Source organism: Nannobrachium achirus, assembly GCF_963921795.1.
Source record: "Nannobrachium achirus genome assembly, chromosome: 16".
NCBI lineage: Eukaryota > Metazoa > Chordata > Actinopteri > Myctophiformes > Myctophidae > Nannobrachium > Nannobrachium achirus.
The window spans coordinates 49215339-49234223 of record NC_137823.1 but is presented as its reverse complement, the minus strand read 5'-3'; the positions used below and the strand labels follow the sequence as shown (position 1 = coordinate 49234223).

The 18885-nt window shown below is 43.8% G+C and overlaps 1 protein-coding gene across 1 annotated transcript in view; it reads left to right on the top strand.

The window, feature by feature from the left end:
• Positions 1-18885, top strand: part of jag2b (jagged canonical Notch ligand 2b) — a gene marked incomplete at both ends in the record, with an annotated part of 59249 nt that overhangs the window by 30828 nt on the left and 9536 nt on the right. Inside the window, 11 exons of the mRNA XM_080745131.1 lie at positions 1591-1651; positions 5391-5521; positions 6850-6969; positions 7708-7821; positions 8593-8706; positions 11293-11406; positions 12327-12373; positions 12770-12943; positions 15979-16141; positions 16894-17055; positions 17889-18002. Of these exons, the coding sequence (XP_080601257.1) occupies positions 1591-1651; positions 5391-5521; positions 6850-6969; positions 7708-7821; positions 8593-8706; positions 11293-11406; positions 12327-12373; positions 12770-12943; positions 15979-16141; positions 16894-17055; positions 17889-18002 (1314 nt within the window). The remainder of the gene's footprint in view (positions 1-1590; positions 1652-5390; positions 5522-6849; positions 6970-7707; positions 7822-8592; positions 8707-11292; positions 11407-12326; positions 12374-12769; positions 12944-15978; positions 16142-16893; positions 17056-17888; positions 18003-18885) is intronic.

The following is an 18885-nucleotide window of genomic DNA, read 5'->3' as shown; positions in this document are numbered from 1 at the left end:
TGTACGGGGCGGCTACACGAAATGTGGATAACACTATATATGGAGATAGTCCAGTCCATCATGTCATATGGGACTACCGTCATAGACAGTAGCCAAAAGAGAAGGATACACAAGACTAAGAAAGACAAAAAAAGGAGGAGGAGGATAAAGATACCAAAAGTAGAGAGAAGAAAGGGTGGATGAGGTACAATGTGTCTCAGAAAAGAAAAGGAGGTGGCAACGGGGGCGGCTAGATAAAGTTATTAGGCCTGGATCCGACTTTAAGTCGACGCACAGGATTCCAGAAGTGTAGCGCTTATTCGCTCTTGTATCAAACTGGTACTCGAAACGTTCTTAGAATTTAATATATATTTTCTAAAGTAAATATGGGGGCGGCTGTGAAAAAAAGAGAAGAATAAAAAAGAAAAAAAGGAGGAGGAGGATAAAGATACCAAAAGGAGAGAGAAGAAATGGTGGATGAGGTACAGTGTGCGGTATCCTCCTTGTCAAGCTCGACGTTGGTCATTTGGACCTATACATGGAGAAATGGAGCGAACCTGTTTGGCCTAAACATGGAGATGTGGTACAGAATGACTCATATATGGGCATAAAAAGTATGTCATGTGACATCACTTCCTGTACAGACAGCCAGACAGACAGCCATTGACTCCGGCCTAACAATGGCTACTGTCTATGACGGTAGTCCCATATGACATGATGGACTGGACTATCTCCATATATAGTGTTCTCCACATCTCCATGTTTATGCCCTATCGCTCACACCCTAGGTGGGGTTGGCGATAGGGCCTTTCTGTGTGGAGTTTGCATGTTCTCCCCGTGTCTCCTAGGGTTGATACCCTCACAAAAACATGAACAAACTCCCTCCAGAATGATAACAACTAGAATCGTCAGAGAAACGCTGTGGTTGGCCAGATAGTCAAGAATTGGCGCGACCTCGCCCTTTAGGTCGCATGTCACCCTGAGGTCGCATACCACCCTCAGGTGTCTTACTAGTATCTACCATTTAAATTAGCCCCTGAGTACATTATATTATTTAAATTAACATTTTGCCCTTGAGTTGTCTTGATATTACACAACCCATTTTTCAAATGCCTCTTAGAACACAATTAGTTAAATTGGGGACTTAAAATGGTTTAAATAAAAGTAACCAAAGAACTGTGAGTGCCAATGTGGCAGAGACAGCCAGTGAGTGCATAGTTGTGGGTGGGATGGGGGATGGAGGGAGGCCTTTCATAAATCATCCTGCCTGACCTTAGAGGACTGGGGGTGAACAGAGGAGCAGAGTGCAGAGAGGCTGGGTTGTTTTTAGGAGGGGGGGTCATGTAGTACACACTGGCCATAAAGTTGTCCCACCCCCAGCACCCCCTGTCACAGAGGGGGGCCATCAATTCTCACGTCTTGTTACACTTGTTAGAGTTATAGCAAACAAACAAGCTTCTCCTCCTCTTGCACCCCCTACAACCACTACCACCACCACCACTACCACCACCTCCTCGTAACCTCTCCTCTCTCCTGCATGTGCCCTCTGAATGTGAGAAGTAATTGTATGGGGAGAAATGTAATCTCTTTCTTTCTCCCTCTTTCTCTCAGCAATATGCAAGCAAGGCTGTAACCTGTTGCATGGAGGATGCTCCGTCCCAGGGGAATGCAAGTAAGATCCTTTAAAGTTTTGTTATCCGACTTTGAAGCAGATTAATCTTAAGCAAGCTTTTGAGACGTTCAGAGAAAATCTGCTTTTATATTGGCATTTGTTTTCTTTATCACGTTCCCACTTGTATTCAGGTTTCCGTGACAATGAGAGCTGGAGCCTTTTAAATAGATAGTGTTTACAGTGATACTATTTTGAAATAATATGCTAAATGTAATGGGGAGAGAGAACCAAGGAAGTAAGTGATGGGATGAATGATTGCGATTTAACGAGGGACACTGGGTTGCCGTGGGTGTTATTGGAGGCACCTTCTCTTGTCAAAGCAATACGTGTTGTTGTGTCTGCTTTCCCGCGAGGACATCTCCGTGACACTTCAGGAGAATAGTGCAATGCCTGCTCGAATTTTCACCCACCGAAAAATCCTCCGCAGAATACCAAGCATCTCATCCCGCTTGCTGCGCCTGGACCAGAGGAAAGGGACGTGTCGTGTGTAAATTTCACCACCCAAAACGTGCCGGGATTCGTCACGTCCCTTTCCCATCCCCCCCTCTCACATCTTCCGCATTGCAGTCCCCCCCCACCTCCCTTTGAATGGTAGCGCATTGGAAGGGAAATGAATATCCCAGTGTGATGTACATTTTCCCTAAAAAGGAAATGACAGCAGATGGTTAAAGTGATTGTTGGGATATGATGTATCTCTTCATCACCCCTCCTCCCCCAAACAAGACCCGGATGGCTAAGTTAAGTTACACACAAAACACATTGTGCTCCTAGCACAGTGGGAAGCAGGTTTAGTCCTAGTAGTTATCAGCCTTGTCCTAAGAACAACATTGGATGTCAGTTTGGTGACATCAGGCAAGTCCATCTTTGGGCATAATAACCAGCAAGACGTCTAAGGGCGAGGTTGCGCAGGACGGAATTCATTATTAATATATACCATCTATGGAGATCCCTGATACCCATATATGGAGATCCATGTATATGGAGATATGGGCATATTGGGCATATTGGTTGGTTCTACAAAGAAATGTACATTGTGCAAGTACAGTAACAGCAGGGGAAGCAGCTAAGAACCTAGGCAAAAATCTGTGCTGTGAGACCCCAGACAAGCTTACTCGGTTACTCGTTATGACGTCTATGACGTCTGACATCATCATACAGTACATTCAATCCCCTTTTTGCCCATATATGGAGATCCCTGTCTGTAGAACCAACCTTGTGCTGTGAGACCCCAGACTTGCGTCCGTACGTGTCAGTATCTGTCTCTCAGTCCTTGTCCCCATTTATGGGCATATTGGTTGCATCGGATTCGGCGGTTCTACTGAAAAATGCCCTGATGTACAACTGTATATCATTGATCTCCATATATGGGCATAGAAGGGACAAGGACTGAAAGTGATGTCACAATGTGATGTCACGGATATCCAGGGTTTGATCTTTGATGACGTGATGTTACAACGATGTGACGTCACAATGTCAACAATGTGACAACAGCTATAGAATATAGACATTGAGGCGTGACAGAAGGACGTACGGACGAAAGATGTGACGGTTTTCATAGTTAACTGTGACCTGCAGTCGCAATAATAACAAACCATGTTAGCTAAATATGCTTCAGTTTACAAAATGTGTGTACAGTAACACTTGAGTTGCTTTTAGCGATATTGTAGTGGTTTAGTGTGGGGTCGGCGAAACATTTCTTTAAAATAAAAAAGGCTTAAATGTCCGAGCTACTTTGATCTACAAGTTGTAGATCAGCTAGAGGGGTCACATCGACAACATAGAAATGAGGCTTCAGTGTCCATACTGAGTCACATTTTTAACTAAATTCCAAAATTGTTCAAATCTGATTCACCAAGATCCGTTTCCATGTGCCTTTTTGCTGTTCAGACTTGATAAAAATCAATCTAGTTCCAATCTGGATACGCCAAAAATGGAATCTGGGCAGAACAACAATTCTTTTGTGAAGATATTAAGTTATACCTTTTAGGTTTTCAAAGCGACCCTCTAGCCAATAAATAAATGCAGTGATGACGGCTAAAGTTCCATTAGCGGTTCGACAACATCACCATCAAGCTGTTCCAAGTCTAATCATATACAGTAGCCTATGGTGGGAAGGGTATGTCAACTATGTCCCCAGCCCCCCCCCCCCCCCCCCCCATCCCCAAATGCACGCCTCAATCGCGCAACCAACAGAATTTACACAGATCGTTTGAAGGCCTCGTCTTTATGGAGAACGAGGTAGTGCTGTCGGGCCACCCGTCATGCCCGACGGAGCCGTCTCCGAGAGCACAGGCTCAAAATAGCCAATTGACAAGACAGCTGGTTCGCCGACACCGCAGCCTTTGAATAGCACACGCACACACTCTCAAACACACTGCACACAGTGGTCTTGGCCATACGCTGTCGGAACCGGCATGCCACCCTCCTACCCCTACACACAGGAGCCACTGGAAGTATTCTTAACCCCTCCTGCCCTGGAATGTCACTCTTGACTAAGATTAGTTTGCACAAGGCCTTGGGATGCATGGATATAGACGATTCCACAGAGCACTGCCGTGTTGTTGCGGTGTGAAGCGGAGCCGCTTCACACCGCAGTTATGATTTGTCGACTACATGGATACGTAGCAGACGGAAGGTTTGAGTGATAAGGGTAGATGTGTGGCAGAACTGATCACTATCAGTAACTCTTATCGTTCATATAGTTGTAGCTTGCATCACTTGTCCACCATCAACAGGCAACAAGCATTCGGCAGGTTATAGCCCCCATGAGAATGCAGTAGTGCAGTACATTAGAGCAGCAGAACATGATATACGTAGTTGGATTGCAGTCAAAGTGTGCAGCAAACACCAATAGGCACTATAGAAGTAGTGTACAACGATAGGTAACTATAATCCTTGTTACAAGGGTACAACAATAGGTAACTATAATCCTTGTTACAAGGGTTGCACTTATTTCTGTAAATGTAAACGTACTCGGATAGACATTTTGCAGAGCAGATGATTGAGGGGACAGGGAGAAAGACAAACCTTAAGTTTATTATTTACCTTTTGCACTGGTCAGGCACTGTAGACATGGTTCCATACCAAAAGGACCTGCTGATTTGTAGTGGCTTCTAGCAGATATAGCACTCTCTAGGGATGGGACGATAAGCGATATTATCGTTTATCGTGATTAAAAAACACTCACAATAATCGTGGAGATTACATTTATCGTGATATCGTCCTCTGTCATGCACTGGGATCAATTCACCTTTTATTTGCAGAGCTGCATATTAGGTACCACTTAAACCCACCATAATTGGTAAAAGGTACTTATAATATACGTACTTGATACACTCTTTTTTTCACTCTATATCAAATGTCTTTGGCAAAAAATCCCCGATCTACAAGCTCACAACGTGTCGCAACGCGACACGTTGTGAGCTTGTAGATCGGGGATTTTTTGGCAAATGTTTCACCTCAGGATAATGTAATTTTGATTATTGTGATAATATTGTAAATCGCGATTTCTTTTGTCGTAATAATCGTCATATCATCCCATCCCTAGCACTCTCACTTATCTCTGGGCCATGGGATGAAATCCTGCTGTGACCATTTCATTCATGTTTTACTCCCTTTCTTTCTTCCTGGCATCTTAACAAAAAAAGCTCCTACAAAACATTAAATTCTTAAACGCCTCAGTTGCACAGTTCTTTCTTCTGGGAGATGATGTTAACCGTGGTCATGTTGTTTTGCACAGGTGTAACTACGGCTGGCAGGGTCAGTTCTGTGACGACTGTGTGCCGTACCCAGGCTGTGTCCACGGCACCTGTGTGGTGCCCTGGCAGTGCAGCTGTGAGAGAAACTGGGGAGGACTGCTCTGTGACAAAGGTACAGTATGAGAAATCTCACCTTCACATGCACGTGTAGCTTTAGCTTTCACTTTGTTTTTATCAAGTTTCAATCACAGGACAGAACATTCAGTTGGCAAATATTGTCTTTTTCCCAGAAACATTTCAGAAAATACCCCCATCTCAAATATTTAGTTCCAAGGACCCTAGAAGCAAAATTTGAGTTACAAATGTTTGCTTTAAAAATACATATGTTCAAAGATTTGCACACATTTTCACGACTTTTCAAAAATAGCAGATCTACAAGCTCGCGCTGTGAGCTTGTAGATCTGCATGTTTCAATAGTTAAAGCATTTAATAATTCTAGGCCAGAAATGGCTTAAAACAAAGTGAAATTTTAATTTGTTAAAATCTGGTTTTGAATCACTTCCCTGATTGACTGTCCTCTGTGTCTGTGGTGGGGATTGGTGACTGGATACTGCCTTTTTCTGCCCGTGTGATCTGAGCGGCAGGAGGGACACTCGATCTGCATCTGCCCTTCGTCACGGAGGGCTTTTTGGGGGATGAGAATGGGTCCTCAGATCCCTGGTGGAGACAGATCCCTGCTCATTTATTTACCAGCCTTTAGGGCTAACTCAACTAGCCTTTAAAGCAGTCTGCGGATGTTGTTCAAGGATCAAGTAGGGCACTGTTTAGTTCATTGTGCACCTTAAAATCCTTCCAAAATGTATAATTTGTCTTTTTTAATCTTGGCTTACGTAATATTGATGTTACACTATAATTGTCTACTCTCTTTTAAATCTTGTCTCATCCAATATTGATATTACATTAAAGGATAACGCTGGGCGACATGCGGTTTATCAGATTGTCAGCTTTTATTATGGATGTTTAATCATAGGATAAAACGTAATGTAGTCACTGTATTACTGTCCCTCTCTTTTGGGCTAATCCATGGCCATCTAGGAGGAGGTTAGGAAATTGAAAATGTGCAATCATTCTATTATGGTAACTTGGAGCCAGTTGTTAATTGCAACAGATGAGCCAATTGTTAATGGCAACAGAGGAATATCGCCTCAGCAAAGCAGTAATGTTTTGGCCCCTGTCCATCTGTCTGTTGGCAGGATATTCATAATTCATGCTTTGGTACTGGTTGTAACCTGTTGTTCTAAAATTTAAGGAGTTTGGTGTCGTTTTTCTTTGTTAACGAAAAACCCAATTATGTTGTGTTGCCTTGGCTACTCGCTTTAAGTTACCATAACCAGTTGACCCACGTCAAAGGTTACGTGAGTAACTGCTAAAGGGTTATGTGAGTAACCGCTAAGGGTTATGTGAGTAACTGCTAAAATGGTTCACGTCTGTCTGCTCCAGATCTCAACTACTGCGGTCGGCACCAGCCCTGCGTCAACGGCGGCACCTGCATGAACACGGAGCCAGATGAGTACCAGTGCGCCTGTCCACAGGGATACTCTGGCAAGACCTGCCAGATAGGTGAGAGCAGAACTACAGAACACCACTCTGCAGTGCATGTTTCACCATGGCTAGGGCTGTCACGATTAAGACATTTTACATGACGATTATTTGTCCCTCAAATAATTGCGATTAACGATTTAATTGTGTTTTTGTCAATGACAATTATATTTCTGTTTGGCTTTTAGGCTTTTAAGTTGCACATGGTAGATAGGACACATAACCTAAATATACAAAGAAATTACTGACATATTTGACAACTTTATTCCTAAAAAAGAACATTGATAGTGGAAATAGCAGATCTACAAGCTCACAACTATCGCGACGCGTTGTGAGCTTGTAGATCTGCTATTTCCACTATTTTTGACTCTTTTTTAAAATATATGAACGTTTTTCAACATGGAAACGATTATGACGATTATGAAAAAGAATTGCGATTATGTCAAATAATCACGATTTGACGATTATGTAATAATTGTGACAGCCCTAACCATGGCTTGTGTCGTAACCAGATGACCTTCTGAAATGTTGTCATTCTTGGATGACATTTTTAATTGAACAACAACAACATCTGCCCTAAAACCGTAGCCCTAAACCGTTTCCTGCAGAATGTACAACAGGCGCGTTGCCCCTGCCCCTGCCCTTTTATCCGCCTGTAAAAAGTGTCCTCTCAAGACCAGGAATGCAGTTTTTACTATGGTGAAAGAAATGCAAAATTTTATATTTTTATTTAAAACTTTCTGTTTTGTCCTTTGCCAGCGGAGCACGCCTGCGTGTCCAACCCCTGTGCCAACGGCGGCACGTGCCATGAGGTCACCTCGGGCTTCGAGTGCCAGTGTCCCCCAGGCTGGGAGGGCCCCACCTGTGCCAGCGGTGAGAGCCTACCCCTTGCCCCTGCTCACCCCTCTTCTTCTCTGCATTGCTCGCAGTATGAACTCATGTTGCATGTTGACATTACATCCCTTCCTCTCTATGTTTCCATTTTAGCGTTTGTTTTTCTTTCCAGTCCTTGTTGAGTGTACTCTTACCTGATTACCGTATAACACAGAGTTCAGTTCTATTCACTAATTCTATTTACGGTTGCTAATAAACCATTGAAGAGGGGTAATGGATGCTCTTAATCATTCCCCCGCTCTCTCTCTTACACACACACACACACACACACACACACACACACACACACACACACACACACATTAACCTCCATCTCTTTTCTTAGTCTTATTCATTAGCTTATGTGCACGTGTGTGTTTGCAGGGGGCCCAGTTTAATAGGGCCCCACTGGGATTAGTTACCCCAGTAAGAAAGAGAAAAGACTTGCTCAGATTGGATTTGCATAATCTTGGCATCGCTTGGGTTATGTGTCACCATGAATCAAGGACATTGAGGAGAAACGCGTACTAAACACCACAACAAAAAAAAAAAAAAATACACGGCAAAACCTCAGTGTTAGTCAGGGTTAATTTCTACACTACACAAATTAGCTACGTCTGTAATGGCCATGGCAACACATCCGAGGGCAACACAATGGGGCACAGTAAGAATTCACCTTCCTCATCTGCCGCTTTCCCTGTTGATCATCTCGGGGCATCGTGTTCATGCAGACGACTCAGGGTTTCTGACTTCATGCCTTTGCCTTCTCAGACATGGACGAATGCACCTCCAGTCCTTGTGCTCAGGGTGGGACGTGTATCGACTTGGAAAATGGCTTTGAATGTCTGTGCCCTCCGCAGTGGGAAGGCAAGACCTGTCAAATAGGTGAGTTTGACCCCAATACACTCTATAGTACAGACACACAGTCGCACGCACGCATGTTGTATTGAAGAATGGTTCCAATGCATCCAATACTTGGGATTTTATTACTCCTTTGTAGCATTCATAGCAGCAATTTGAATTTGATTGAGCAATAATGCTAGCAGCATTCCTTGGGGTATAATACGTGGTTGGGTTTCTATCATGAATCATATTTAGGGTTGGCATTCCTTTTCGTACTCACTTGATTGAACGTTTACTAGCTCTGTGTTTGTTCACGTTTTTTGTGAGATTTGATTTGACACTTTGATTTAAAAGTGTGTGTTTTATTCCGCTCTATTCCCGGCACGTTGTGCTCTGCGTCACGTAAGTCCATGTGTAGTTGATATCCAAACAAACCTTTGCCTTTAGAAGTTGAAACATTTACGTGGCTTCTAATAAGGAAACGCATAAAATCTTGTTTACTGCTTGCGAGCGCTCTTTGGATGGCTTTATTTCTGGATAAACCTGGCTACTACGCGTGGAACCGGAGCCTTCCTTGGCTAGAATACAAGCAGTCAATAATTCCGGACAACCTGGCAGCGGCCCACGGCGCTCTCTGCATTCCACTTTTCTCAATGAGCCTTTCAGCCTATGGGTGACTACTAGCGATACCAATATGCTATATCAGACTGTTTTGGTCGGTGGCAACAGCGGTGTCTGTTTTCACTGTTTATGTATCGCTCCCCGTCCCGGTAGCGAGGACGCAGCAGGAGGCGCGCTGCCAGGAAATGCATTACGACCAGTAAACAAAGTTGGGGTGCGCAGGTGGGGGCTCGGTGGAGGAAAAGGGAACCCAAGAATTCAGTGTCATCTTACCAGTACAGCTCTCCGCTTTCAGCCATACAATTGCCCTCCTAGCTTACCTGCAGAGCCCTGTGTGTGTCTAAGTGTTTGCACTGCATGCGTGAATACGTGCGTACGTGCACACGCTCGTGAGTGCGCTCGCGGGAGTTTCAGGTTTCAGATAGAGGACAGGTGTGTGAGGGGAACAGGGCTCCCTGGGGACGCCCCCCTGTTGAATATTTGATGATTGGCAGTGCTTTCTTTTCCTCCTGCTTTTTTTTTTTTTTTTGGGGGGGGGAGGGGTTGGGGTGTTGTGAGGATAGATGATGGGGGATATTTTGGAGACATGAAAGGGGCAGTATGTCACCTGTTGTGCGGTGCTAACCGCTCCTAGGTCTGGCAGATAACTGACATCACGGACAGAACGGCCCATACAAGGAGATTCTTTTCTTCTTTAACCTATTCAGAACGGGTACACTATATTGTGTATCATTATTTTATGCTTTAACTATTGAAAAATAGCAGATATACAAGCTCACAGCGCGGCACTGAGTGCCGCGCTGCAAGCTTGTAGATCTGCTATTTTAGAAAAATCTTGAAAATTTGAATTTTGACCAGATTCTATAAGTGTCTTTTGAATCCTTCTAAGATTTTTTTGAAAAACCTATGTTTCTATATCAGCAATCTGGCCAGCCATCATCAAAGAAAAGGTCCTTTTTACTCAACTGGAGCTCAGTTAGTCTGTTCTTGAGAGACTACTATGTCAGTGGTGCTCAAACATTTTCATGTGAAACACCCCCAAAATGATATTTATTTGGCCACGGACCCGCATCTCAAAATATTTAGTTCCAGGGAAAATTTGAGTTACAAACGTTCGCTTTGAAAATACATATATTCAAAGATTTGCACACATTTTCACGACTTTTTCCAAAAATAGCAGATCTACAAGCTCGCCGCGCTGTGAGCTTGTATATCTGCTATTTTTCTATAGTTAAAGCATTCAATAATCGTAGGCCTAAATGGGTTAATGGATTGACCGATAACACAGTGGACGTAGTGGCTGCATAACTGCCAACACTAGGCTGTGAAAAAGAAGGAGAGTTTCTGGGGTATCAGCAAATGGACTACCCTCAACGCCCCACCTCCATATAACCCTACCTACACTACAGATAATTATTAGTAGTGAAAGTAGTGCAAGTAAACTTTTAATTAGTCATGAACGAGCACAGTGACGAGTGATGCATGTCATGCAGGGTCGTTTACGGGTACACAGCATATTTTCCCACACAGAAACAGAGAATCCTTATGTCCTGCATAAGAGTGTTGTGTCCCTGATTCTCGTCAGCTCACATTGGAATGTCTTGTCAAGGTAAGGATGCTATGTTGAATCTTGATGTTTCCTCTCTATCAGTGCGCATGAGGCCATCGACTGCTCAGAAAGGGTGGCAGCTCGCTTGGACATGCCTCACAAGTTGATAATCACGCACTGTTCGGGTGAAACGCCGTGTTTCCTCACTTTTTTTTAGAGTTGTGCAAGCACTCTTTATTGAAACACAAAATGAGAGCTCACCGACAGAATGGGGACGTAACATTACTGGCGATGAGATGATGTACTGCACTCGGGGACAAACTTGTCTGTTCTACAGCGGCATGTTGGTGGTGGGCTGTCCTCCAAAGATGTGAGCCTCAAATTCCATGCTCTTTGTCTTTCCATTCTTCCTCATTTGATGGACTGGGTGTACCTTTTTTTGCCTCCTGCCTTCACAGATGCGAATGAGTGTGCTGGGAAGCCCTGTGTGAATGCGTACTCGTGCAAAAATCTGATTGGCGGATATCACTGCGACTGTTTTCGAGGATGGGCCGGACAAAATTGTGACATCAGTCAGTATTTTCCTCCTACCCGATGTCACTTACGACTTTTTCCAACTTTTCACAACCCCCCACCCCAAACGTCTCTCTGTTGGTTTCCTGGCTTCTAGCCGTCACACTCAGGGGTGTCGCACCAAATTCTGGGCCCTGGGTACTTTAACTATTGAAAAGTAGCAGATATAAGCTCACAGTGCCGCGCTGCGAGCTTGTAGATCCTGCTAGTTTTGAAAAATGGTGAAAATTGGTGCAAGTCTTTGAATATTTCAAATCCTTCTAAGATTTTTTGAAAAACCTATGTTTCTATGTCAGCAGTGCTCAAACCTTTTCTTTTGAAGGACCCCCAAAATTACATGTATTTGGCCACGGACCCCCATCTCAAAATATTTCGTTCCAGGGACACCCCCCAGAAGCAAAATTTGAGTTACAAATGTTTGCTTAAAAAAACAAATATATTCAAAGATTTGCACCCAACTTTTCAAAAATAGCAGATCTACAAGCTCGCAGCGCTGCACTCGGTGCCACGCTGTGAGCTTGTATATCTGCTATTTTTCAAGTATAAAATAATTAAGGCCCCCCTCCACCTTGGGCCCTAGTAACTCAGTCCCACTTTCCCCCCCCTTGTGACGCCCCTGGTCACACTCTTCCTCCCTGCCACCAAGGCCTAGTAACTGTTTCCAGTCTTACCTCTTGACCTCTGCACTCTGCCATGCGGCCTAACATGCATGCAAGGCTCTCCTCTCTCTGGAGTATAGCTGAGCCTTCCCTAGGCTTAAACATTTTAACCCCGTCTTCAACTTGACCTGCATGTCACACAGCACATTCTGGCCAGCCTACGGAGCCATTAGGAAATGGCTTGAAGCTGCTTCCATGCTTGCTATGGTATGGTATGGTCATTCTTTATTTATTTTGACCGTTGTGCTTTTCATTTCCAGATGTCAACAGTTGCCGCGGCCAGTGCCAGAATGGAGGCACGTGTAAGGTATGATCACATAATTATATATGCATGCATAATATGAATATCGCCACTGTCGGACAGAAACCTCGTATCTCCAAGTTTCAAATTTTGAAAAAAGAATTCTCGCAAAATAAAGCCCTGCTTCATCATACAAAGCCGTCGCACAGAAGTAGTGAAAACAGCACACACAACAGCACACAACGCCGATCTGCTGTTTTCACTAGTTTAAATGATTTTTAAAATGATAAATACAAAACAAATGGTTTTGGACATACAAGGTTTCCACCCGACAACGACGATGCAATGATTACACGCTTTCAGATTTGTACAGGAGAAATTGAGTGTTTGGGTTCCTCTCTCACTCCCTTTCCCCTCTCTCTCTTGCTCTCCCCCCTACCCCTATATCTCCCCCCCCCCCAGGAGGGACCAAGGGGCCACCATTGCCACTGTCCTGCCGGCTTCACGGGCACCCGCTGCGAGATCCAGCGCAACAAGTGTGACAGCGGGCCGTGCCAGAACGGCGGCCGCTGCCACGCCGTGCTAGGAGGCTTTGTGTGCGAATGTGGGCCAGAGTTCTCCGGGGAGCTGTGTGAGGTCAGTGGAACATTTCACAGGGCCCCAATAACTAACTGGATACTCATGGTCCAATCATGTGACGAGGATGGTTGTCAGTGGTTCTCAACCTTTTCAATATTTTATTGAAATATTTTCAATATTTTTGCCTCTAATATTTGACAATTTGACCAATGTTTGACCAGAGGTACTAAAAAGGTCTTTAAAGTCCTTAAATTGTCACTTTAGAAATGTGCAGATACCCTCTATACACTTAAACTGTATGTCGGCCTGTTTACTGTTGATTGAGAAAACAATGTTAACATTTAGCTAAACATCTGGGGACCCCCCCAAAATAATTTGGGGACGCCTCTTGGGGTCCCGGCCCACAGGTTGAGAACCACTGGTCTAATTCAGTGGTTGAAAACCTTTGTTTCAAGGTCTTCCCTTACGTCTGACCCAGAGTTAAGGGAAGAAAAGCGGACACAAACACATTTTTATCTGGTCTTGAGATGATTGAGAATTGACTGCACTGGCTTCTTTCCTTTTTTTTTTCATTCCTTTTTGAAGTCGAAATTTGACGCTAATGTGGGTTAGCAGTCAGGAAACTGACACTACATCACTTCTCTGGGGCCCTGAATGGAGGACATTGCTGGTAGGCGGCCAATCCTGATTTAGCATCTCCACTATAAATATGAGCTGCCTTGAATGAGACCATGCTGGAAGGCTGCCTGCATAGTACACTACAGGCCTCTGATGCCTACTATGGCATGGTGCACATTCCTCCATCGTAGTGACAAAACCACTACGCTTTGACTATTTTTGTTTATCTTTGCGCTACTCTTTTTTTTTTTTATCGCTTTTTCTTTTTTGGGGCGGGGCGGGTGGGATTTTTTTCTAGATTTCCCTCTAGGTTTAAATGAGGTCTTTTCCACTTAAAGCAACATTGCCCTTTGGTAGAGTTTTGGGTTGTGCCGTTTACTTGCCATGACAAATATTGGTGAGATATTTTCAGCAGTTTCTCTGTTGCCAGTTGTTCAGAACAGTCTCCTCATTAACTTTAATTGCACGGTGAAAAGTCAATCTTTTAGCCTAGTTTGCCGTGTTTATAGCACAAATTGCAATCTCGACTTGCAAATTATCGTCCTTGTTTGCCGTTGAAATGAAATGGGTAAAGTATAATAGAGTATAAAGGAAAAAGTACTATAAGGTTAGGACGCTGGTAGCAATATCTTACTTGATCTGGTGGTAATATAGTAATCAGGGGCCAATGCCGGTGTCACATTTGAATAGCTTTAAACCTGTTGATAAAGTTAAAACCCAATTCAAATGACTAAAAGTCTTCAATCTGGTTCTATAGTTCTTCTGAGTAAATAATTGAAAGTAATAATAAGTAAATTCATGAGATACAAATCTTATAAGTAAACTAATTTAAATAGTGAATTACAAATCTCTAAGGAACTGAGTGATAATCTAAGAATCTACTGACTACGTGCTGTCTCTAATGAGATTTATAGTCGAAGGTGACGTCATGCCATTGACGTTGCACGTCATACTTATTTCCTCGACAACAGCCGTGTTTATAGCACAAATTGCAATCTCAACTTATGAATGGGGCTGACATAATGCCAGCCAGAGTCAAATTCATATAGACGTTCTTGAGAAGAGGTCACCGGAGGACCAGTTGTTTAGCAGAGCCATTGTGATTATCCTGGCTAAACGTCTGCTCAGCACTTTAATGTTTGATATGCCACCACTGAAGGTTTTATGGAGTGAAGCGTGTCGAAAGACCTGCAAGTTCAAACACAAGACCAGCCAAGATGTCTCCTGCTCTGTTAATGGTGTTGTTGCCCTGATGGAGGCAAGATTTATAGAAGTTGAGACACACGAGTTTCCATCACATGCAAACACTCAAACACACACACACACACACACACACACACACACACACACACACACACACACACACACACACACACACGCACACACTACACCTCACCAGAGCCCAGTCAAGCTGCTAAACAGGCTAGAATAAATAGATCTGGCCCTGGCCGCCACTTAAAGTAAAATAAACTGTGTGTGTGCCTGCGTGTGTGTGTGTGTGAGAGAGACTGAAGTGGCTTCACCCATCTTGTTGCCCACCATCATTCTCGTCTATAGTACCTTAAATGGCAGCGGGTGGAACCCACAGTTTATGCACAGTAGAACTCTGTTTACACAAACTGCAGCCCTTTTCTGCACCAGCCTCTTAATACATATGAAAACGGTGAAAGATGTCAGAGCATGGCATCCGCTGACTTCTCTCCGTCCCTCACGGTGGCGCGTTGCATTTGGTTAAAGTGTATCTGCTATTGGTTTGGATGGCATGGTGGTTTATTGTGGGATTGTCAATAAGGAAGGATGGAGAAAATGTGATGATCCAACATTTTTCACTTTTGGTCTGTAGATATTGTCATTTTAACCACTTTGCAAAGCGTGGTGAACTTGTAGATTGACTATTTATGCGTCTGACACCGCCATATAGTGAAGTATAAGTGGTTAACTCAGGGGTCTTCAACGTTTTCAGACCAAGGACCCCTTAGTTGAGAGAGAGATGAAGCAGGGACCCCCTAGAAGTTGTAGGAAAAGGTTGTAGGCTACAACCTTTTCATAGATTCCCTATAGTTTCATTGTTTGACAGCACAATCATCAGTGTGTTTTGGAGTCATGTCAATTTGTGTTTTCAGATACGTATTTAACCACTTGAATTGTCAATACATAACCTAACATTTCATCCTGTACTTAGTCTTCTCTTTTTTCCCCTCTACACCAAACGTCATTGCAGAAAATAGCCGATCTACAAGCTCACAACGCCTCGCAGCGCGAGGCGTTGTGAGCTTGTTGATCTGCTATTTTTGGCTAAAGTTCTCAGAATTTGTATGACCCCCTGTAGTAACTCTGAGGACCCCCTAGGGGTCCCAGTTGAAGACCCTTGGGTTAAGTCATATCGCTCAGTGCTGTTTTTAACACTTGGATATTTGCCATCTATGTTTCAACATGAACTGAACACCAAACGGCTGTCTCCTCCCTTTCCACAGGTCCCAGCTTGGTCTCCTTCAGACGCGTGTGATCCAAACCCATGCGAGAACGAGGCCAAATGCCACAGCATGGCCCAGGACTTCTACTGTGCCTGTCCTGAAGGCTACGAGGGGAAGACCTGTGGCCAGCTTAAAGACCACTGTCGCACCCCTCCCTGCCAAGGTAGGCCTGGGCAATATATCGTCGTTGTCGGGTGGAAACCTTGTATGTCCAATACCGTTGGTTTTGTATTTATCATTTAAAAAATGAACTAAGCTAGTGAAAATAGCAGATCTACAAGCACACAACGCCTCGCGCCACGAGGCGTTGTGTGCTTGTAGATCGGCTGTTTTCACTACCTTTGTGCGACAGCCTTGTATGATGAAGCAGGGCTTTACTTTGCGAGAAAAAAAAACATACAAATTTGAAACTTGGAGAAACGAGGTTTCTGCCCGACAGTGACGATATCCATATTGTATCGATATTGTGATACAAGGCTAGATATAATCTGGGATTTGGGTTATCGTGATATAGCACAAGTGTTGGCTTTTCCTCTTTCTAATCACTTAAACCCTCATTTATACCGTACTTTCAAAAATAGCAGGAATGGCAGATCTACAAGGTCACAACGCGTCGCCTGGTGATGCTTTGAGCATGTAGATCTGCTATGAAAAATCATTTAAGAAATAATCTATGTCCTCGCAAAACATAACAGTTACAATACCGATATCTAGGGATTTGGTCCAAAATATTATTATATTTGATTTTGTCCATCACAGCCCTAGCCCAAAGTAGCAACTGTATAGAACTCCATTTGAACCGTAATGACCTGTGCGCTATTGTGCGCAAAAGTGACCAGCCTTGAGATGGCAAAATGGTGCATTTAAATAAACCTTTAGAATTTAAGTATGCTTTGTTTCATTTCCCCCGCACAGTGATTGACAGCTGCACCATCGCCATTGCAACCAATGCCTCGGGCGATGTACGTCACATCTCTTCCAACGTGTGTGGTCCACGAGGTCGCTGCATAAGCCAACCAGCGGGCAACTTCACCTGTGCGTGCGATCCAGGGTTCAGTGGAACCTATTGTCATGAGAGTAAGTCCATCCATACACTCTGATCTCTCACTTCTGGTCCTCGGAAATTAAAGTATGTGGTGTAAAAAAGGTTTTCTGCCACTCATTTCTACATGCAGTACAGTAGCCACTATGAAAATACATCTACTATGAAGTAGGAGGTGTGAGTTTATGAAAGTAAAATATAATGGTACTTCATGTTCAGCTACAAACACGTCAATGGTCATTGTCAATTGCAAACTGGTCTGGTCTGTCCTAGAGGTCAACATTTCTTGATAGTAGTCAGAAACGGTGGAATCAATGCTTTTTATCTCAGTGGTTCTCAACCTTTATAGGCCGCCCAAAAAATCATATTTCAACTGGGGAACCCTCCCACCCTGACGAGCACTAAGAGTTGAGGAATTACATTTTGTGTAACACAGTTCTATTGTGAAAATAGCAGATCTACATGCTCACAACGCCTTGCGTAGCGAGGCGTTGTGAGCATGTAGATCGGCTAATTTCACAATTTCTGCCTCTAATATTTGACAATTTCGCCATTGTTTAATTTGTCATTTTAGAGGTATTAAAAAGTCCTTAGATTGTCACTTTAGAAATGTACAGATACACTCTGTACACTGAAACTGTATGTTGGTTTGTTTACTTTTGAGTGAGGAAAAAATGTTGCACCCTAAGTTAATCATCTGAGGACCCCCCCCCCCCCCCCCCCATAATAATTTGGGGTTCTCCCGGGGGTGGTCCCAACCCACAGGTTGAGAACCACTGTCCTAGGGGACAACATTTCTTGACAGTAGTCAGGAAACGGTGGAATCAATGCTCTTTATCTAACCTTGGCCAAATCTTCTTTTTTGCAGACATCAACGACTGTGTCGGTAAGCCGTGTAGGAACGGTGGAACCTGCATCGACGGCGTCAACTCCTTTCAGTGTTTCTGTCCCGATGGCTGGGAGGGCAGACTCTGCGACCTCAGTGAGCTCCTTTCCTTTTTAGTTCCTTCCTCCTCCACCCTCTGTCCTCTTCCCTCAACGCCCCAAATAACGGAAGGGGAATTTTCCGCTGTGCTCACAAACGTGAGAAGCAACATGCCCATTCATTCTTTTTAGGCAAACCTTTCCACCACGGCATGGAAAGGTTTGGGAGCCCATACAGTAGCTAATGCTTACAGAGTGCTAGCTAGCAAGTTGGTGATAAATGAATGTAAATTCTACAGCAAAATAATAATCTAAAAAGCCTTTTTGAGTAAATTGAAGTTCAATTACTCAAAAAGGCTTTTTAGAATTATCATCAAAACCGTGTTCAATTATTGAACACGGTTCTGATGATAATTTGTGATTTGACCTCCATGCAATACATAGTCAACCAGTAGTGGTCCAACCGCCCTACCCAACCACAGGATCAAAATGTCTTCGTGGAAGAGCGGGGAGACCAGATACAGCCAACGCAGTTGTGTTCATTATATTGTCCTAACATACTCAAAGATAATGTTTTAGTCACGAAAAAAATCATGGACTGCAGCTTTAACCACTGTTTGTTGTACGACGAATAGTGAAAATGGTTTCAATGAATCCCTGCCCTAGTAATACAGTACCAATCGTACCCAACGCCTCCCTTCTACAAGGGTTGGATTAGGGGTAAGTCCCTGTGACGTACTGTACTAACATCATATTCACGGGAGGGTACTTGTACATCAAGCTGCCTCACGCTACGGAAACAGGAGATAGGCTCCTGACCTTGGGGCCACATGGCTCAGCAACCATTGGTTCCCGAGGCTACTTACTTACATCATTGTTGGCATTTGAGAGTTTGACTCATGGAATACGGAACGCATACCAAAGAGCTATAAAGCACCAAC